At 36.0% G+C, this 23,556-nt stretch overlaps 1 protein-coding gene across 1 annotated transcript; it reads right to left on the bottom strand.

Moving 5' to 3' along the window:
- Positions 1–15,489: 15,489 nt before the first annotated feature.
- LOC149771392 (uncharacterized) lies at positions 15,490–20,833 on the bottom strand. The gene is made up of 6 exons (XM_089948498.1): positions 20,678–20,833; positions 19,877–20,014; positions 19,148–19,270; positions 17,889–18,005; positions 17,332–17,473; positions 15,490–16,077 (listed from the first exon to the last, which is right to left on the bottom strand). Exons 1-6 carry the CDS (start codon positions 20,747–20,749, stop codon positions 15,950–15,952), a joined length of 720 nt encoding a protein of 239 aa, XP_089804624.1. The 5' UTR covers positions 20,750–20,833; the 3' UTR covers positions 15,490–15,949.
- Positions 20,834–23,556: the final 2,723 nt, after the last annotated feature.

Below are 23,556 nucleotides of genomic sequence, written 5' to 3'. Positions count from 1 at the left end.
CGTAGCTAATCTTACTTAAAAACTGTTAAAACTACGTAAAAAATCCAAAGAACACACATACACATGCCCATAAATTAGAGGCCGATCGAAACTAAATTTCTGGTTTAGGCCGAAAACGAGAAAAGACCGAAAGTTATAAATTGACTTTTGGCCGAAACCAAAGCCGAAACGGAAAGTTTAACAACACCTTCGGCCGAAACCGAAACCGAAAGATAAACTGAAGTTGCCGAACACAAGATTTATTAAATAGGCCTGGGTCATGATGCAATGCTACACTTCAACAACTGAGTAGGGTAACATGTCGACAACGATCAAGTCCATGATGCACTTATCAGTTCGCTGAACTGCAACGTGGTCATCAGGCCAGACCATTCTGCTCTCGACCATTGATGTCAAGGACGTCTGCACAAAATTCGGTAATGCATGTTTAGTCGCGTTCTCTTCCATCATCATCTTTTTCAAGGCACGCTCTGCTCCGTCGTTCATGGACCTCTTGAGATACGTACCATGGAGCTCCTTGTGGCAGCTTCCCAGATGACCTTTCATGCCTGAAACTGTCTGAAGTCTTGGTTTATCGCTGCCAAGTGATAACAGTTTATTGCATTCTTTGCACTGCGCCTTGCTTGCATCAGAATCGATTTTTGTGAAGTAATCCCACACTGCATTTTTCGACATTCGTTGCGGTGATTGACTAATCCGTTTATTATTAACTTCAATTTTCTACTTCACACAGATTAAATCGCTACAGTTTAACTGACTGAAATTATCAATATTGTCAGACTTCGAAATCTCTGTATTCAATACGCAAGTAGACTGAAATGCAACAGTGCCTAGAATTGCCTAGCGCTGACTGACCGGCCGACAAGCAGAGTAATAGACGCAGCACTAGCGTTGGATTCTGAAAGTTAAAATAGATCTTCGGCTGATGACTGAAAGTCAATATCAGTTTCGGCCGAAACCGAAAGCAAACCGAAAGCTAACATTTTGGCTTCAACCGAAACAGAAACTATGCCGAAAGAGACCATTTGCCAACTTTCAGCGCCGAGACCGAAACCGAAACCGAATTTCGGTCGGCCTGTACCATAAATACTTTATTTAACAACTGGTCAAATTATGTTCAACGGTGATTACAACTAAATTATGGGATTTGCCATTTCTAATAAGAAGCCATGCAAACAGCAGTCTATTTTAGTAACAGTGGCCATATATTCTATGGGATTGATACCATTTGTAAACATCTGAAAGCGCCTTATGCTAGCAATGCTTCTGGTGTACGATGAAAGTATGTTAGAAGGATTTAGAAAGGCCGTGTAATATTTTTTTCATTTCAATTTTTAGCAATAAGTGCTTTACTTGATTCTGAACGGCCATGATTTGTACAGCTTCGAAGGACTTTATTCTTGGGTATTTTATATCAAATCTGGTAAAATTTTATTGAAATATTCTGCAAAAGAAATCATTTAAAGCGTATACTGTATTACACAATGGCATATACATTTAATGTTGATGGCGCATGATCATCATTGGTAGACACATGAAATGTCTTCGTGCTTGGATTCTATTATTCTGCAGTAACCGAAAAGTCATTTAAAGTTTATTCTATTTAAATAACGATATGCATAACTAAACACGGATTGATATCACTTGAATATATTTGAAAAATTTATATGTCAGAATGTTCCTCACTAAGTTTGGTTGAAACTGGTCGAAAAGTGTTTGAAAATGTTTCTCAGCAATTACTACTGATCGACCCTTGTTATGGTAGGAATGACAAACGACCTTACTATTAGCCCACTAGGTTTTATCACGACGTGAGCAAAATAAAACCACGAATGCCATTGTCATTATAATCTGATAGATTCATGGGTTTTTCCCCAGGATTATGTCTTTTATGCTTTATTGGTGTGAGTCAAATGGCTTCTGCTGCATGTCAACAAACAGAACAGCAGGTAGAACATTACCATCAAACCAAAATTATCTGACCAATGTAGAAGAAAGGGCAAAGCTAAAGAAACGAACAAGCAGCAGAATAAATAATGCAATGCTGGAAAAAAGGTCTAGGAAAGAATACATTGCACATGAATGTCGGTCCACCCGTTCATGTTGAACACTGTTTTCCTGAACCTGCCTGACAAATTGACATGTTAATCTCAGTAACTAAACAATGCCACTTTGGGTATATTGACCGTTTTTGGGCTCTGATACGATTTACATCCCACCCTAGAAGAATGCATGAATTTATTCAGCCTCAAAGGACATATGTATGTGTGCAATTTACCTTGTCCCCCAACTTTATCTCTATTGACACAGATGTAGTCCATTGATCATAGTTTGGAAACTGTAGAAACTCCACCCGATATCCATAAATTCATTTACTAGGGATGAAAACATCATCAATTGCGCTGAGGAATGAGCCTGTAGTAAATTGTTATCGCATTGTGGCTTAAAATAATGGATTTCTTACTACTCGTATGTGTATATGTTATTGAAATTGTGGTTGTATGCAGTACCTTACTTGTTAAAGAGAAGGTAATTCTAGATAGGAGTCTATAAAATACAGTAGTGACTCTTAAGATCTTGATTTGATTTTTGGCAAAATAAAAGAATAAGCAGCATAATAAATGGTGCAATGATCGAAAAATGATGCAGGAAAGAATACATTGAGCGTGGATTTGGCTCCATCCGTTCATGTTGAACTCTGTTTTCCTGAACCTGCTTGAAAAATTGACATGTTAAACTCAGTAACTAAACAATGCTATTTTTGGTATAGTGACCGTTTTGGGTTCTGATATGAATTACATCCCACTCAAAAAGAATGTATGCATTTACTCAGCATCAGATGACATATTTATGTGTACAATTTACCTTGTCCCCCTACTTTATCTCTATCTATATCGATTTAGTCCACATATTTATGTGTACAATTTACCTTGTCCACCTACTTCATCTCTATCTACATCGATTTAGTCCACTGATCATAGTTTGGAAACTAGAAACTTCAACCAATATCCATAAATTCATTTACTATGGATGAAAACATAATCAATTGCTCTGCAAAATTCGCCTGTAGTAAATTTTCATCGCATTGTGGCTTAAAATAATGGATTTCTCACTACCCATAGGTGTATATATTATTGAAATTGTGGCTGTATGCAGTACCTTACTTGTTACAAAGAAGGTGATTCTAGATAGGGGTCCATAAAATACATTAGTGGCTCTTAAGATCTTGGTGTGTTTGTTGTTTTGTTGCCTGGTTGGTTATTTGCTCGTTAGTTTGCCTGGATTTTCGACTACTAGGTTACTTGCTTGGTCGATTGGCTTGTTTGTTTGAACTAAATAGATCAGTGTTATCAAAGTTTTAATTTGGTATCTCTGCGGCATCCTGGCTGGTCGTAATGTGCGACACTCTCTCTCTCCATCTTGCGCTGTTCTCAACTGCTCTTAGGGACTTTGCTATGTCTGTGCTTGTCCACTCTTCGATGTTACCTTCCCGTTTTTTCTTCTGTCTATATTTTTTCTCTCCCCTCTCACTGTGCTTTGTAGGATTGTCTTTGGCAGGCCAGATGAGCCTTAGATTCGACAATACCATCTTAGTCTGCGTCACGATATGGTGATGATCCAATTGCACCTTGGATTCTAATGCGAACCTCCTCATTAAGGACCACGTCTAAGCATGAGAGTTTCAGGATCCCTCGATAACATCTCATCTCTAAGGCATGTATTATTCTCTCTAGTTCTGCTTTAAGGGTCCATTTCTCACAAGCATACAGGAATATGGAACTGACGAGGGAGGGTATACGCTTGATATTTGACCCAAGTGCAGTGTTTCTATTTTTCCTAATAGGATTCACCATAGCCGATGCTGTAATTGTCTGCGCAAGCCTGGAAAGTACTTTAGGTATTGAATGTTCAAAAGAGTATGCTTCGTCTAGATACTTGAAGCTTGTCACGGTGTCCATCTGATGCCTATTTACTCTTATTTCCTTTTGGATGCCACTCGGCTTTTTGTCAATTGCTTGGTCTTTTCAGTACTGATCTCCATCCCATACCTTGGCGATTCTTGCTTGAGACGGTTCACTAAAGTATCCAGTTTTTGTTCATCTCCTGCAAAGCCTTCGATATCATCAGCGAAGCGCAGGTTGATGATTGCACTGCCTCTAACTTTGACACTGCACTCATGGTCTTCCAAGGCTTCGGACATGATCCTTTCCAGGTAAATGTTAAAGAGGTATGGGGTGGAACAAGGCACACCTGTCTGATTCCAGCTGTGGTTTTGAACCAATCACATATTTTGCCATTGACGAGAACTGCGATCCATTGCCCTGAAAGGATTTACTGTTACCAGGTTGCAAAAGTGTTCTCCGCGCTACCATGAATAAACTTAAATCATTTCATTTCTGCTTGATGCATTGAAAATGGGTCAAATTGTGTATTGCTACATGTCAGATTTCAATAAAACACGTAAACAGTTCTTTCTAGAATAACCAAGACATACATTCCATTCTTTTTTCAAGCATACACAATGTATAATGCAAGACAGAAACCTCTCCATAGAATAATAAAATATATGATAGAAGAAATAAATTAAATAATATAATTTTGACATAGGTATTGACAATGAAAGGTAATAAATAATACGCGCTGTAAACGTCCAATATATTTCAGGTTTTTAATCACGTGCTCAGGTGAACCAATTTCCCTCCTGGGGTGCGGACGTATTTTCTTTTACTGTGGAAATTTTTTCCCCGTCGTTATCGGTTCACGTTGTTAGAATTTCCTCTTTTCCTGGAATGGCGACCACGACGAAACGTCCTGAAAGTTAAGTATTTACTTATATTACCTTGTTTCCAGTCCACAAATTCTGCCAACCTTTCTTTTGTTACACATTACGTTACTCATACTGGGTCATTCCATCAGTAAAAGATTGCAGCGTTATTTGAACTCAGAAATAGACGATCGATTACGTTCCGATTTTAATATTTGGCGTTATTTTAAAATATATATGCATGGGGTTGGTAGCAGATTATTCGACACAATTATCAGGGTCAATCTCTCTGTCGTACGCAAAATTAAACCAGAGAACCATAAAACTATATGTAGATATACTTCCCATTGTCTCTTGTATAAATTCATTTTATCAACATATGTGCCTAAGAGTTCTTTATCAGTGTATTGTCCTTGTTTCACTGTTAAAATACTTTCGAGCAGGATTAGCAAACGACTCATGCTTGTTTTCTTTCAATTGGTTCCGTACCACTAGCTTGTTTTCCAGATGGTTCCGTACCACTGGATTGCGGTTTTAGCCAGCTGGTTCCCTACCACTGGATTTTATGTTACCCCATTGTTTCCCGGTTGGTTTCGTACCGCTGAATTTTATTGTTACAAGTCGATTCCGTATTACTGGCATGTATGTTTACCAGTTATTTCCTTCCGTTTTACGTTTGCTACTATTTTCATGCTTGACGTACTTTGGTCCCGCACCTCACTACTTGACACTTGATTAGTCATTTATGCTTTCTGCTTCCACCACTTCGCTCCAGGTTAATGAGCTATGTGTTGCCCATCTCATTTAGGCCCACTGACCTGTAATTGTTCTGTTGCTTCTGGTTTGATGTTACATTCCGCGCTTCCAAATTTTCATAATGATCAAATTTTGTTCGGTTTTCCATTTTTTTTCTTACTACTACCAAGTTCGTGCTTCAGAGACGTTCATAGTATTACAATAAGGGTTATGCATTTGCAACGATTGCTACGTAGTAATAACACTGAAATTTATGTAATTGTTAACTTTGTATGGCATTTCTTACAGAATGCACCCTGAAAGGAAACTGCGGCGTCGTCGCAGATGGCAGCGAAGAAAGCCAGGCCATCAAGGTCCAACATCCAAGAGGCGTTGAAGAGGCCCAGAAAGAACGTACCATTGTCAACACCAACGGCCGCCAACCCTAAAGGGACTCGGATGGATCCCTAACTTCTTAATGTTATAACCCAAGAGGTCTCCGACAGGCTCACCAACCAAGTAACACAGGAGATCCATAACAAATTTAATCAGCTGTTGGCTATGCTCAGGCCGTCCACGGAAAATAGTCCACAACTGGGTTTCAATTTCAACCCTCCGTAGCAACAGACAGCACATCAGCAGCATCCATGGTCTTCCGCGACATTGTGGAAACCACGGCTTCACTTACAGATACAGCTGTGGGAACATGTAACGTTGAACAATTCGTTTATGCCTCCGGGGGACTTCACAATCACAATTTGTAAACTCGTCAATCACACCATCCACTCTAATCCCTGATAAAGTTAATGCAAACATATGGGTGGGCTCATACGTTGATTTTCTACCCTCCTGAGTATCTCGCAGGATGCGGGTTTCAAATTTCAGTTAGGTATGCACAGTACTGGTTATGAACATAGCATCGTCCCAAAAATAAGGAAGCTCCAACTCCCAATAGGACACTGGATTCTTGTTTGGAACAAGTTCACCAGTGTCCTATGTGAAAACAATTCCCTGGTTAGTACTTATCTTCCCCACCACATATAAACTGTCCTTAAACTTGAAGAGAGACGCGCTGATTGGAGGTACTATGATGAAAACTTTTGCAAAAGGGGAAGCTAAATGGGGTAACACGCATCTAGAACTCTGCATGAAGGCTGTGATAGGGTTGGGTCATAACAACTACGCAAAAAACAATTGCTCGCAAATTACAAACATGAAGGGAGTTTGTTTCTGTTACCACAAAGGCGGTCTCTGTTCATCAGGATTTTTATGCCATTTCAGCACAAGTGCTTCAGTTGTTAAGGGGGACACTCATTTATTCGTTGTTCCAAACCAATTTCTGAGCACTTTAAGGTACTTCCACAATACAGCCAGCAAACGCATCGACCTAACAGCCAACATTTTTGTTTCCAATGATCCGAACAACCTCGAACGACTAACCCGAACAACAAAAATTCTGTCGGAAAATAGTGCTGATCCTTTGCCTACCCCTGTCAAAATTAATCGTTTGCAATATTGGCTTCACGATCTATATTGTACCACAAAGGAATACCTGCTTTTATTTTTCAAATGGGTTTTTGATGTGGGGGTTTAAGGGGACATTGCAAACACACGTATGGAATTACCTGAAATTAGCTCAAACTATTGCACAAATTACTGACGAAAAGATGAAAAAGGAATTGGCAGTTGGTCGCTTTGTAGGGCCTTTTCGTACAAAACCATTTCCCAATTTTCACAGTTCGCCCATTGGCCTAGTCGGAAAGAAAATTCCTAGGTTTTTCAGACTAATAATCACCTTTCCTTCCCACCTGGCGATTCGGTTAACGGTGGAATTCCAACTCAACAATCAGCAGTACGTTACGAAGACATAGCTAATGCCATCACATGTATAAAACCGCTGCGTAGGTTGTGTTTTATGGCAAAAACAGACAAATCATTTGTTTTCTGCATTCTTCCTATTTGTCCCATGCAATATCATTGTTTTAGCTTTTTCTGGCGGAATATGTACTATTTTGACAAATGCTTACCAATGGGTTGTAGTTCGAGTTACCAGATATTTGAGACCTTTAGCAATTGTCTTCAATGTATAGCGAACACAAAGTTATCTATAACACACATGACACATATTTGGACAATTTCTTGATACTGGATGCAACTGGTGTCCAATGCCAGCATAAGCTCGATCGATTCCTGACTGTATGTGCCGACATTGGCGTTCCTATGGCTGCGGACAAAAGATTTGCACCGTCAACAACCATGTACCTCGGATACAAATTCGATTCCGTAAGAATTGAGGTTCGCCTTCACATCGACAGACTAGAAAAATGCAACGATCTCATACATCTATATCTTGCACGAAAAAAAATTACTCTCAAGGAGTTGCAATCCATCATAGGTACTCTTAATTTTGCTTGCAGAGTAGTTTTGCCGGGAGGAGCTTTTATTAGGAGACTAATCACCTTGACAACTGGCATCTCGAAACCACATCACCACGCTAGAAAAACAAAAGAAGTAAAAGAAGATTTAAGAGCCAGTCGGATACGGTGCTCTCCTAGTCACACACTATTTCTGTGGCATTTGGGGTCAGACATGGGCATATCAAAATAAACGATTTTAGAATTCTACTCCATCGATCTGCCAGTTGAGGTCTGGGGTGAACACTTATCAAATAAATGTATATATTTCCACACTGACAATCAAGCCTTAGCTGAAATCATAAACAAGCAATCCTCTAAGGACACACAAATCAAGCATTTCATTCGTAAATTTGTATTATTTGGTCTTAAATTAAATATCTTGTTCAGGACAAAACACATACCGGGTATACGTAACAGACTCGGCGATGCCCTTTCTCGCCAACAGGTTTCGAGTTTCCACGCCATGGCTACCTATGCGGACTCACATCCTCATCCTCATCCGCTTCTTCCAACCTTGCCCAGCTAGAGAGTACTCTTGACCATTTGCTTGAAAACATCCTAACCTAGCTACACAAACCACGTATAAGCGGGCTTGGACGCTATATAAAAAGTTCACATCAGACGCTTTGACCGAGTTCTCTTTCCCAGTTTCAATAATCAATTTGGCCCTTTTCATAGCGCACTTAATCAACAAGAAATATGCAGCATCTTCGATATCAACTTTTGTTTCTACAGTTGGATATGTGCACAAACTTAACAGTTTCGCAGACCATTCTTCATCTTATTCAAAACTCATTCAAACCATGCACAAAAGGAAATCTCATGATGTTCGTTTGCCAGTTGACAAAACTGCGCTGGATAAGCTTACAGTTTCTATGATGCATACCATCTCAGACCTTTTCAGGCGTACCATGTTTTCGGCCAGGTTTACATTGGCTTTCATCTCAGAATAGGAAACATTACAGTGCAAACAACTGCACATCAGAATGATAATTTGATACAGTTATGTTCACTACAAAGTCACGAAAGTGGCCAGCATCAAACACAATGTTTGTCTTTGTTTTAATTATGTACCCATATGCTCTGAGCTGGTGATCGAATTAATTGTGTATCATTGTAAATTCTGCTTTTGTTTGGGAGATATCACACTCGGTAGAGAGGTCTTCTGTCCCCGGTGCCATATTCACGTGCACCTGGTGCCATATTCACGTGCACGAACTTGGAAAGAGTTCGCATAGTCCACATGTGCTGAGTTATACAGATAAGGTTTGGTTCGCTTTGATGTTTTACGTCACAAGGCATGACCGTTTGTTTGACTAAAACGTTCCCAAATCGGAAATTGAGAGGTTCTTTCTCATATCAAAACGTGATAAATAAAAGCTTTAGCAAGAACATTTAGACAGCTTTTGAACTCGTATTTTTCTTCAGATGTGCATATGTAATATTGTCTTATGGTTTCTGTAAATAGTAGAATGCAATTCCTATGAGGGATTAAGTTCCCTGCTTCGGCTCTGTTTGGGAACTTCATAGGAATTTCATGGGTAACATAAATCTTTCGAACACAGTTGAACCACTGTCTAAAAGAAAGAGTAATACCTATTAACCCTCAACAAATGACTAGGTACGTCGATGACTATGGTTGCTACTAATGCACAGTAAAAACAGTGTTGAATTCGACGAGAACAATGCTACCAGCCATGCAACCTAAATGGTTCGGATCCAATGTCAGGATTTTACAATATGTGCAGACAAGATTAGGGTAACATTTACGGTTATCTTCTTGGCAACATAAATCTTTCATATTCATTTCTAACTCATTTTGTAAGATCAACTGAACAGAATTGTGTCAGATGTTAAGCACTCTGTGTCCTTTGATGTACACTATCAATTGCTGAACTTGGTCGGCAACAACGTTGCTATGGCTATGTGTGTAAATGGTGAGAAGGATCAGAAGACAGATAATAATAACAATAATAATAATGATAATAATAATACAATTTGTTCATAAATTCTAATTGTATTGTTATGAATATTAATATTAATGACTTTATTATTCGAGCAAAGTAAAATTGGTGGGGGTGGGTATGTTATTCCTTTCTTGCTCTGCGCTCATGCGCACAAGTAATATCGCGCAATGCCTACCACGCCATTTGAAATAGAGATTTCACACTTGGAATTAGTCTGGAGGTGGATGTAGATGTATACAGCAGTTGTTATATGTCTTAATACGGATTCAGAAGGTTTGGGGAATTTGTATATATTGGTATATTTATGGAGAGGGTGGCGATTTACACAATCAAATGGCCATTTTTGAATTTTACAGAAAGAATAATAATAATAATAATAATAATAATAATAATTATTATTATTATTATTATTATTATTATTATTATTATCTGTCAATATTATGGTCATCATCATTCTCTATAAGTAAGGTAGATAATGAGCACAAAGTTTTATTTGGTTCTGGCAATTTTATGAGATTATTTCAGTGTCGTGCTTATTCAGGCAAATTCAACCATAATACATAAATATACATCCATGAACAAATGTATATACAATTGGATATCTGACAATTCCTTTCAAATTGAAAACTACTTCTAATATATAGTCTCTCCTTTATCTGAGACAGCAGTAACACACACACACACACAGGCGCAAAGATAGGCACCTGAAATAAAATAATAAATATGTGATAAGACGGTCAACTATTTACTGTTGACTTTCCTCCGCTGACATTTTATTTCCTACAAGACGGACTAAAGAAGTACTCACTTTTCACATTCCATGTCTTGCGCATTTCACGCTGCCACCATATTAAATGGAGCGCACATAGCGTTGTTTTTCTCCCTTTCTACAGTTTTTCACAAGTCTTGTATTCTCAATAACTTTTCCAGGATTCTAAGGCCTGAAACTGCTGATTTGAGGCTTCCTATCAGAGAACAGTGCCCAGATTTAAATTTTACTTTACAAACAGTCGTATTTTGTAAGACTTACAGGGCCCTTCAGTTATGACGTTAATCTATAAACACTAATTAAACACTAATTAAATAATTCTCCATAAGTTAAATATCGAGCCGTTCCGGTGGCCTAGTGGTTAGAGCGTCCGACTCAGATACGGGAGGTCGTGGGTTCGATCCCCGACCAAAGACTTACAAAAATGGTACTAACAGCTGCCTCGCTTGGCGCTCAGCATTAAGAGGTTAGTGTTATGACTGGTCGGCCTGGTGTCAGGATAATGTGACTGGGTGGGGCATCATGCTACATATCTGCGGCATGATGCCCCAGTGCTAGACATCACAATAAACTGTCACACTGCAGACACCGTAGCGATATGACTGAAAAATTGTTAAGGCTACGTTAAAAATCCAAATCACACACACATACATAACTTAGGTAACGCCATCGAACAAATGCGGGGTTGATAACTACAAGTGATGAAATTCGATGCCTCTTATTGAGCACTGGCCCTTGCATCTAGAAGGAAGGTTTCCCCAGGTATTATATATTTACCTATCTAATGAATCATTTTCTTATACAATTAATCCTTTATTTTTTAATTCTATGAAGAAGCAAATGAAATGACAAACACCGTACATCGTTTGATTTTTTTTATAATGAAGACAATTGATGTCTTTCTTCTGATCACACGTTTTTCTTGTGCAATATGTGTGTGTATGTGTGTGTGCGCGTGTTTGTGTCTTCCTAGCTATTGGTCAGTCTTCTCGTCACACTTTTTCCATTGCATATTTGTACCTTTATGGATTTTGTGGTTTTTAAGATTATATTTTTTTTGATATTTTGTTTTATATATTTTTCATTTATCAACATCGATTGTAGAATATCATGACCAACTTCCTATTGTGTACACATTAACCAGTCATATGGTTACGGATAAATAATGTAATAATCTGAACTGGGATGATATTAGGTATGTACTATATTTGAATGCCCTTTTAGACCTGTATTATTGTCAGGTCGTACCTGGCTGATCAGTTATAATTGTAACTACCTATATATATATATATATATATATATATATATATATATATATATATATATATATATATATATATATATATATATATATATATATATATATATATATATAGCCAGGAAGTCGTGATAGTGGCATATGCAAATAATAAAAATTGCCCATACAAAATTTTTTTTTTCCTTTAAGGATCTTCAGTTATCTGTAGCAGGGCTGAGAAAAATCAGCTGTCCAATACTTAAGTTTGTTGCCAAGAAAAGTGTTAAAATTGTTGCATTACTCTTATGTACATCCAAACTAGATTCCATAAAGCATATACGTTTTGGAATGAGAAAATAACAACAACAAAAAAAAACCAAACCCAATCCAACCCCAAAGCATTTAATTTTCATCAAGGAGGAAGAAAACCCATCGGGAGCTGTGTGTGTCATGCTAACGTTACTTATTCCTTAAAAGAAAGCACATTTATGAGCCGTTGGCACTTGCAATTAACCCTTTGTTCAGACCTCTAAAACATAGTAAGAAAACGGCATAAGAATGCAGATGATTGTACTAAATTGTTGTTTTGTTCTTTTTTACATCGGGGACTTGTAAGATTTATATGGTTGTTTACGCCCAATGCGATAATTGGCGATGCGTGTATAACAATTTCTGTATCGAGTTTGTGTTCTCCGAAAAAGTACTGTCCTTCAGAAGTGAACGTAACATTTCTTTGTTAGCATTAAAGTGTCGATTATGTTATGACACGTCCTGATATCCGGTTTCTTTTCAAAAAGAGGACAACGGATGTTATCAGCGGTACCATGTGTAAGAGCAACACTGTATGTGGTTTTATGTATGTTTCTGTGTATGTGTGTGTATGCATATACTGTATTAATTTGTAATTTGCTAAAATAACTTCTATATAGCTCCAGAAACTGATTTTTATTCGAGAAACCAGGAGAGGATTTGTATTAAGTTTTTAGGTACTTGCAGGGTCGCGAGACGAGTGTATATGCTATGCATGAATACCCCATACGAGCGGTAATGAAAAAGGTGAGAATGTTAGTGTGGTTTACTGTAAAGTACATTATTACTAAACAGTACACGAAAGAATCCCCTCAAAAGACCCCAAATATGTTTCTACACACTTTCTCAATCTCATTATCAACTTGCTAAATGCAATTTGGAATTCACTTTTTGAGTGTTATTACACGCTGTTAAATTACACTGCGGCTAGGAAATTGCCCATCAGCGGTTATATTCTAACGGGATTCAGCCTAAAGTCACTAGAAGGTAATCAGGGCTGTATGGACGATATGGCAAAGCTTGGATGCTGTTATCTTTCAGGAAGGTTGTCATAACGACTGAAGCTTGCACAGGTACATTATCGTGGAGTAGGTGCATGCTTCGGGTATGGTGCGCGTACGATTGATTCTCTAGTGTCTTACAGCCTTGGGAAGCTATTTGATGGCATCAAAATGTCCAGTGACACAGAGTCCAGCTCAGGTACATTAACACTCAAACATTTTCATCGAAGAATGTAGAAAGTTCACTTGAAAAGTCCAAACACGCTGACCAATTTGCGGTATCAGCTCTTTTTCTGGGCTTCACATTTTATGTCTCACGAATAGGGATATAAATAGTAAGTCCATGTTTATCACATTTGACAATCTCTCTGCTGATTTCACAAGTTGATTAATTGCGGATGGATTGAGTACCACCGAACTGGCGAGGCTGTTATGATGTCATTTATAATCTCTGCCATGATGTAGTGTAGTCTGGCAGAGTGAATCGCATTTTGAAGTTGTCGAACTAGTGTTGAATAATGTCTCTAAAAGTCTTTGGCTCATGATACTTCTAAAGAATCAGGGTTATCAATTTGTGTGAAATACTGCCATATGTTCTTTGCCTTGCTATGGTATTATACACGTGTTCAATGGTCTTTCAAGATGGTCAATTACCTGTCCTTGATGTCACCATTCTTTTCACGGTTGCTACTTAGTGTTTCCTTAAGGACACGGATCCATGAGATAAGGCAATATTTACAAAAAGTCTTATGTACTGCGATAAGATAAAGGTACCCTTTACTCGATCAATTGGGATCTTGCAATTAAGGCTCTGGAGGAGTACGTCAGCAGTTAATGAGACTTATCTCAAACAGATTAGCTTTTCCATCGCCCCACTCTTTTTAAATTTAGCTTTTAATTAGTCACATTTCAACTTTCCGATATTACTTTGTGACAAAGCATCAGCTAGTTTCAGGTAATTGCCTATTAGCTAATGCTATTTCAGGGATAAAATGTTAATTTGATGATGTTGGTGACAACCCTATAAACTGCGCCAAATCATCATTGCTTTCTTGTTTGTTTACGTCACCAATTAGACTATTTTACTCTTCTAGTATTATTTATATACATATTTGCAGGCGACAGTCATATAATGTAAATGTAAAGTATGTACGCTGTATTAAGGATATAAAACGAGATGTATAAATCTTTAATTAAAAAGAAACAAGGCTTGCCGAGTTTCTTTAAAAGAAAAATGTATCATTGATAGAGAATGCATACGGTACATATATTTTATTTATATTACATATAAATACGTATATTTGCCATTTGAAAGGAGTTACGATTTACTACAGGCAGCTGTACTTTGACCGATTCAATGAACAGCTCACATCCCCAAGAGTGTCCGCTACAAAATGTAGTTCTATGCCTGTTGTGGCTATTCACAATCATCTTTGCATATTGATAAGTTGATCCTTTTCTTTTCTTAGTTTCTGTTGTTCTTCACATTGATTAAATCAATATAATGCACATTACGATTTAAACATGAAACATGGTTTTAATGATGAAAGTAGAGCAACGCAAACGCTTGGTTAGCAACGCCATTCACTTAAACGACTTGTCATTCACGTACCAGCGCATGGAAATTAATGTAGGACAGAAACTAAGCGAAATGTCGAACCAGCCAGCCAGAGGTAATTAAAATATTTTAATATATTTATAGTTGCTGTAGTAACTGTACCACTGACTGGTAAGCCTCGTTTCCTTTCAATGAAAAATGTTTGCATCTCGTGGTATATCAGTGATACAGCGTACAGTATGTATGTATGTATGTATGTTTGTACGTATCTATCTATCTATCTATCTATCTATCTATATATATATATATATATATATATATATATATATATATATATATATATATATATGGAGAGATAGAGAGAGAGAGATAGAGAGAACAGTTATCATATAGTTATATAGTTTTGTTCGCAGGACCTGGAATCAAGGCTATGGCTGGATCTGGTGCTTTATAACCGCAGGTGTAAATTTTGGTATATCCGTTATATCTGCCACCTATATCTGAGATACTTTTGCATAACGTTCTAGTGTTCGGTCTTGTTTTGTCCCGTATATAAGAACATTAAAATTTCTTTAGTGTGTTTTGTAGGTCTAATGGGCAGGCTAAGGGGTATTTTGTATTTTTTGACTGGATATTGGGAATACTTTATTCATTATGTAATTCACAGTTCTGTTTTTTTAAAGTGGAAAAGATGTGTAATCACAAATTGTTAAAAGAATTGAAACAACAAGAATATTTCAGGATTTTATTTTGGGGAAATAACAAATTAGATGTTTACCTTAACGAATTAGCATTAAGGACACAGCATAAAACTAAGAATCAATGCAATGCATATTCATACTTTATCATTACATATGATGCATTGGTTTTAACGACTAGAACAAAGAATTTGAAATCGCAATGTGTGAATTAAATTGCAAAATATTGGTTTTGGTTCTAAATTTCAAAGAATTACAACTAGTTTGAATTTTAATTTGCAAGAACTGGACAAGATAAATTGATTATTTCAAGTTATAACTAGCATGTCTCTGTGAAACACATTCTAATGCTGCTATTACTATTCGAGACAACGACAGACTGCCTCATCAAACATTTTGTATGCGTCAGTACAATATACATAGCGACGTTACATTAAGCAAATGTCATTCCAATAGTGCTTTGTTTACAACTTTTCTAAAGTCAAACACGCCACTAGTAGCAATAGAGCCACCTGTACCATGTATAATAACAATACCAATAGTCGCAATATTCTAGAGCATAATAGTAGTAGTAGTAGCATCCCCTCTTTTTTCGGGCCAGTGATTTCTCGTCGACGCAGTCTGGAAAAAAGAAGCAATTTTGGAATCTGAAGTATGCAGGCTTAACCCCAATGCAGTCTGTAAGTAGGCATATATGACAAAATAAAACCATAAAATCAGATGAGATTGAAATTATATATATATATATATATATATATATATATATATATATATATATATAGAGAGAGAGAGAGAGAGAGAGAGAGAGAGAGAGAGAGAGAGAGGCTAGAGTCTTGCATATTATTGTTGAAAAGGGCCTCCTTTATTTAGTGGTGGTTATCTATGTCATAATATCGTAACCTTATTAGCCTTTCCTTTATTAGCATAATGACAACAAAGTGAAAGCGAATTGGTCGGATAACCGTCTGTTAATACGAGCTCAGATGATTACACTGTTTTGATTCGCTTAAACTGATGCATTTCTCATCAAGCTGTAGTATATCTATAGTATGCAACATATATATATATATATATATATATATATATATATATATATATATATATATATATATATATATATATATATAATGAGATTTGGAGCGAAGTGTATATTAATATTTCTTCCTAATCAATCACCGATGGAAACGTTCAATATATTTTTTCTCAATACTGCATATTGGTACTTAGTAATGGCATTAAGTCATACAGATGGAGTATAGTTATTGCAACTTAGATTTTGGAATGTCTTTAAATTTGGCACTTTTAAAGTTATTTCTTGCTATGTAGATAACGGATTCCTTAAATGGAAATAAGAATGAGTGTGATGACATTGGATACAATTGAAAGCCAACGCGAAGTGTTACTAAAGAATATTTCATAACTCTCCATCTAAGCCTCAATGCATTTTTATTGCATATGTCTCCACCAAATTTGCCACCCCCACGCACACCAGAACCATGACGCAGTATTCTCACCCAAATTTTGATACAAATAGTACACAAGAAACAAATTCTCTGACAGGTTAGATATGTCCCTCCTTGATTTCCAAAGAAAACTGGCTGCTTAAGAAAAGTTAAAAAAACGCGATAACTCTTGTCACCGTTACAGGAAAAGATTCCATTACTTTGTTAAGCATTCAATTTGCCATAAGTCTGACACAAAAACACAAAAATATTAGAGGAAGTCAGTGAGAGGAAAGTGCCAAAAAGTATGTATGTATATGGACATATGTGTATGTATGCATGTATATATGTATGCATGTATGTATGTATGTATGTATGTATGTATGTATGTATGTATGTATGTATGTATGTATGTATGTATATATGTAATCACCTGGCTTAGGCACCATCCAAATGACTTCAGTGTCCTTGCATAGCTCTTTTGACATAGGAGAGAGAAAGTCCTTATTCGGTACGACAACACCTGAACTCATGTACTCGGAATGATCTGATGAATTCGAGGGCAAGTCGGATACCTAAGATAACAAAATAAACATTCTTCAGTAAGTTCTATGGTAGGTAAGCAGCTTGATAGATAGATAGATAGATAGATAGATAGATAGATAGATAGATAGATAGATAGATAGATAGATAGAGAGATTGATAGATGATCATAATACCTATATATAATCAGGTGAGAAACAATATATAAATATTAAGTTGTCCCTATCATGTAGCCATTTCATATGTAATTAGTTTGGAAACACAGATCCAGACTGATGGTTGATGTCTTAGTTCCTGACTTCATGGGAAGGGTAAATACACGAAGACACGGTATGCAAATAGGGAACACAATAGAACACCTTATGAAGATGACAACGTTGAGCATCATTCAGCGACTTGGATCGGTTTCTGCAGGGATTATGATAGAATGGAGAGAATGAAACTCACCGTTTTGTCACCAAGGAAACTTTTCATTTTCTCTGGGGAAAGTAAAGTAGACGTGTTGACGGCAGTCAAGAAGCAGGCTGGTTTTGACATTTTGTCAGGTTTGTATACAAGCAGACTCTGAAAATTGTAATAACGTATTAAAATATATACTTTATGGTAGAAGAGAAGATGAAGACGAGACGGAAAAAATAATAATGATGATGTAGTATGAAATTAACACAGGAAGAATTAATGTGTAAAACTAAAATTAAAATTACAACAGTTTAAACTAAATTAATGGTCTGTACAAAGGTGTATTAACTTAATTTTTGCATGTTTATATTTTTTTAAATTCACATGGATAGATAGATATATATATATAAATAGATAGATAGAGCCGTGCCAGATTTGTAATATTTGTCTGGTCCACAGAATGTAATGAAATTTGAGAGATACATAGAAACAAGAAAATACGTCACTAGTAATCAATACACACACAGGACTTGAATATAAATTCTTTTCTGAATTTGACTTGTTTATGTAAAGTCTCGCATCCTAAATGTCTAGAGTATGATCGAGAAAGATGAATATATTTGGTCTTTTTCATGAAACCCTCGATTAAATGCATCAGGACAAATTTTGGACATCCACTTTGGCCTTCCCTTCTTTACATTATATATCATAAAATAATGGGTTACTACAACTCTCTACGTCTCTCTCGTCTTTAATCTGGAATGTGACATAATATCTTTGATCTGCTTTATTAAACGCGAGCATCTAAAACATCTTGAATCTTAAATCTTTGTAACTTTTCCATTAATTAATCTATATAGATGGATAAAACATGAAAATGTACAATGAGAAATGTTGGAGGTTTTGACTTCAGTGGTGCTGAAAAAAATTATATCTGCACATTCGAGCTGAGACACCTTAAACTGATTGTGAATCATTATATTTCAGAATGGATGTAAATTATATCCGTTTAACACAACATTTTTCCTTGCATTTTTTGTAGTTTTCTTTGTTTTCAAGTTGCAAGCACTTTTACATTTAATCGAGACTGCACGCAATTAACAAAGTTAATACAATGATTGGGAGATGGCTACGTTTAATTGAATACGAACTGGCTAATTGATACCGGAATAAGAACAAAATGTCGAATACATTTAACAAGCGCATGACGCGATGTAACATCTGAATGAGCTATTTCGCTGATGTTGTATTTTCAAGTACTACTTTAATTGCCGTACTGCTAAAAAAGGCAATAGTATTGTACACACCTTATCAAAGTCGAATACAGCTGTGCCGGTTCCTGCAATTTCGAATTTTTCCTCTTTTGAAGTGACAGTGACCTTCTGTGAACTTGACTTTCCGGATTCGTCCTTATAGGGAAGCCATGCAGTCTACATGCAAACAATGCAACAAATAGTAAATAAAATTTTTCATTTAATTGCAGAAGACATTACTATAAGATTAAAAAGAGTTTTATTAGCACCGTTTATATATAGAAAAATGGTTGGAATCGTAATGGTGTTAAAACTAACGGTTTAACTTGTGGTTTAATTTGTGTTATTTGTGAAGATGAGCTTTGTGTTTAAAGAAACTTTAGTTATCGTAAACGTGCAGGCAAGGTAACTCACAAAGAAAAGGTTTAACCAATTGGAATATCACGAATTTTGTGTTGTGTAGGAATCTTTGGTAACATACATGGTTAATATCAACTGTACAGAAAATGACACAATCGCAGGAAATCAGTTACGGATGCAAATCAGTGGTGAGGCCAAATGTTAGACTGAGGATTGTAATTGTCTTATGATGGATTATTTGCATCAATGTTTTATACTTTACCAATACTACCTGAGAAACAAACACGTTAAATACTAATACTAATTCTAATAAAATATGAGTAACGAAAATCTACATGAAAGATACAATAAGCTAGAACAAATGATAAATAAAGAACCAAATAACAACAACTGTAATGTTCTAGAGAATAAGGTCAGCTATACCTTGATAGTATCCTCTGCCTGCTTTCCTACTACATACACAACAGTGATGATAGCAGCAGTCACGACGACAACAAGGACAACAACAGATATGACTATTATTTTAAGCCTCTTTCTCTTTTCTTGTGCCTCTTCCGGTCTCTGCAGAATTGAAACATGTTGATATAAAGTATGCACAATTGCAAGACAAGCAAATACCCAATATAGCACATGAGAAGAAATCCTAACAAAAGATAATATAAGGTTTGAGAAAAAAAGTGCGTTGTTGCTTGTCTCGATTTTGAGATGGTGGAGGTTTCTTTTTTTCTCTTCAAAATATTTTGAGGATAACTTCCACTGTAAGGAGATGGAAACGAACCCATTATATCATATTTCAAGTTTGCCTTCAAGCCTTATTGAAACCGGGTTACCTCACTTCACACAGAACAAATGTTGGTACCATTAATGTGGCAGCAGGTGCAACACAGCGAACTGCATTTTAAATTTTCGTGAATAAAATGTGAAGAGATAAAGCCAAACAAAAACTAATAGTCGAAAGGATATTATTATGTTCAAAATAAAAGCAATGCTTGCGTATATAAGCTAATTGAAGTTGCAGATCCAATGGGTGGCACAATAAGACGTTAACGTTCATTCAATCAACCCAGTAAAATCCTTTTTAATGTTTTCAAGCTAATAAATAATTGCTAGCTAATACATTTGTCTCATTTGAGAAATTTTACCTTCATTGAATCATGTGCATATTCGTAAGTGTCCAATGCTATCAAGTGAACACTAGCTTTAAATCAAATTTAAAAATCTAACCTTTGGTTCTGAAACTGTTTGCACAACAACTGTGCTTAGGTCTGGCTTGGAGTCAGTTGCCATCGATTTCATGATGCGAAAGTCAGGAACATCAGATACTTTTAGACAGCAGGATGGTCATAGGTACATTTGACTAGAGAAGACCAGTATTTATACCTAGAAATAAGGGCGTGGTATGATACTTATTTCAGTGAAGGCAAAGTTTGATTGGTCTCCTCAACTAGGAAGTCGTAACTGCTAACTGATTGGATAATTGTGCAAAAGTGGAAAGCTCCAGTTTAAAGAAACGTGGGTACGTGCGTTGTGATAATTTTTACAGGGTGTAATCTAACATGTTGTCGCCAGACATCATTATGTGCAGCTTACATGGATTTTTTTTTCTTCTCAGCTAAATTTAAAACGTATGTTTAAGTAAAGACCAGAAACACGTCGAATGAAATACATCAGGGCCACAAATTCTTCCTTCTGTTCCTCGTTATCTACATTCTCTGCTATTACTTCTTCAATCATTATAATCCTGCAATTGAAATGTTCATAATATATATGAGAACTGTATGTCAACTGTTAGTGTAAATACTCAAGAGTGGAAGGTTTTTGCAAGGAAGAACACGCTGTTTCATGTGTGCAATTTGAAAATCTTCTTAAAGTGTGGGTGAGTTGCTTGCGTTCCCAAATGTTCTCCAAAAAACAGCAACAAAGTAATCAGAACTATAATAATGAAACTGACAATGATACGTGTTTGCAATTACACTCCAACTATGAGCAATGCATTTTAATAAACTTGTTTAGTGTTTCGTGCTTGTCCATCCATATTGGGATCATGTCGCAATTATCTTAATGAAAGGAATCATTTAATATAAACACGTGACTACATATAACATAAATTACACCAGGAAAGGAATACTGTCGAGATATCTGAATATTTTAAAGTGTTTTGAAAACGCAAATATATATCTTTTCTAAATTTGTATTACGATTATATATCAATTGCAAATGGTTTCAAAATAGAAAGACGTAGAGATTTATGCAGTCTATGTATTTTATTTCTTTACTCAAGGTGATTTTCAGATACATGGGAATCGATTTTGGCCTAAACTTTTATGTCTGCAATGCGCAAAAAAACAAAAATACTTTTTGCGGTCTTTCATACATATTAACACATTAAAGACTAATTGTACCCTACAGCAGGTATCGAACGGTTTTGATTAGATATAAGCCTTCTAATTGCAATTTAGCAAACATCCATATCATTCATATTCCTACCAACGTAACAAAGATAAAGGCATTGAATGTAACAATGAATACATTGTTTCCAAAAGACGTTTGGGATTCTTTAATCGTTAGAATACTACATTAACTTTCAATGAATTGGGAACTCGTTGCATTTTCAAAACAAAGAAATAAATGTTTATTTCGCAATACGTTGGAAAGACCAAAACTAAAATGTTCAAAATCTACCTCTCCGATGGGTATTGTAATCAATGTATACGATGTTTACTATTTCATTATATCGGTCGAGAATTTGCCAAGGATTATATGACTTTTCAATTTCTCAACCAGGAAGATGTGATTCGTTTATCTGGAAAGCAGCGCGTATGAATACATTTGAAATAATGAAGGAGAGCATTACATGTATCTGATCCGCATGAAAGGCATGAATGTGTTTCCTTTAAATGTACATCCTTGAATAACTTTGAAAAAGACAAAATTATATAAGTCACTCATATTTCTCAGCAAATATTATTTGATCAGTAATGGCATGGTTTCTTCCTATTTAATTACACTGGTCCAGAATTGTTTGGTCGTCGTCAGCTTCAGAGATAAAATGTACTTTTTATTATGCAGTTTGGTGTGCTGAATGTAAATATGACAATTAAAGCAACTCATCGGGAACTGTTTCCAAGATATTTAAGTTTTTACATTTTACGTGTACTTATGTTGTGTTGATAGTAGAGTTTTGATCATAAAATGGAAACCTGTTTTTTTTTCTCATGTTTTTGTGACACTTTAAAAACAACAAAAGGGTTATTTACGCGGTAAATTAAATGTATTATTTAACAAAAGGCAAAAACTTTGTTTATATAAGTACATAGTTTTGTCTTTATTCACTTTCTCCTTGGCCCTTCTTGGATTGTAGATGAGTGTATAACATTCTCTGCAATAAACGCGACATGTACGATTTGCATCCCATTTACGTCCCGTGAGATAATTTGTCATTATAGCATATCCTGTGTCGATTCTGTGCCCTGTTTAGAAGCAATGACTGAGATAACTGATTATAACATTTCTCTTCTTTATAGTATTGATAATTATCAATACCCCATTTGTCGCTTGTATTATGACAAATCCAGGTATCCGGTTTCTTTCTTGTAGTAGGAAAATGTTGGTTATCAAAAAATGAATAGCCACAAAATCTCAGATTACCTTTCCTATTATGAGCATGCATAATAGTGATTTGTTTACTTCAAGTACTCAAGTTATGCAAGGATGCAATCGAACTAGCATGTCGCAACCAGACCCCAAAAAATAACTTATCAAACAGAAAACTTACCCAAGTGGTATTAGTGTTGAATATATTTATTGAATTTTAACTTAAAAACAACTTTTATAACAAGCCAAATGTATTGCTGGTAGAAGAAGATGAAGCGTTCCTGAGAAAAGTTATGAAAACTACTTTGTGTTTGTACCGTTTACAGTGTGAAAGGCACTATATGAGACAAAAACATGGTTAAACCATAAATTGAAAATTGCAATTAACCCATGAAGTAAATGCTGAATGAATTGCTATTTTCATTTCCTCGGAATGTTTTTTACGTTTTGTCTCAAGTATTAATTGAATAAAGTAAATTGTGACGATAATATGTGAGGTTGAAACTGAA

This window comes from Sinohyriopsis cumingii, unplaced genomic scaffold (assembly GCF_028554795.1).
Source record: "Sinohyriopsis cumingii isolate HCF-2022 unplaced genomic scaffold, ASM2855479v2 utg001870l, whole genome shotgun sequence".
In the NCBI taxonomy this organism is placed as follows: Eukaryota; Metazoa; Mollusca; class Bivalvia; order Unionida; family Unionidae; genus Sinohyriopsis; species Sinohyriopsis cumingii.
Note: the sequence above shows the minus strand (reverse complement) of the source record. Positions and strands in the feature narration are given on the sequence as shown.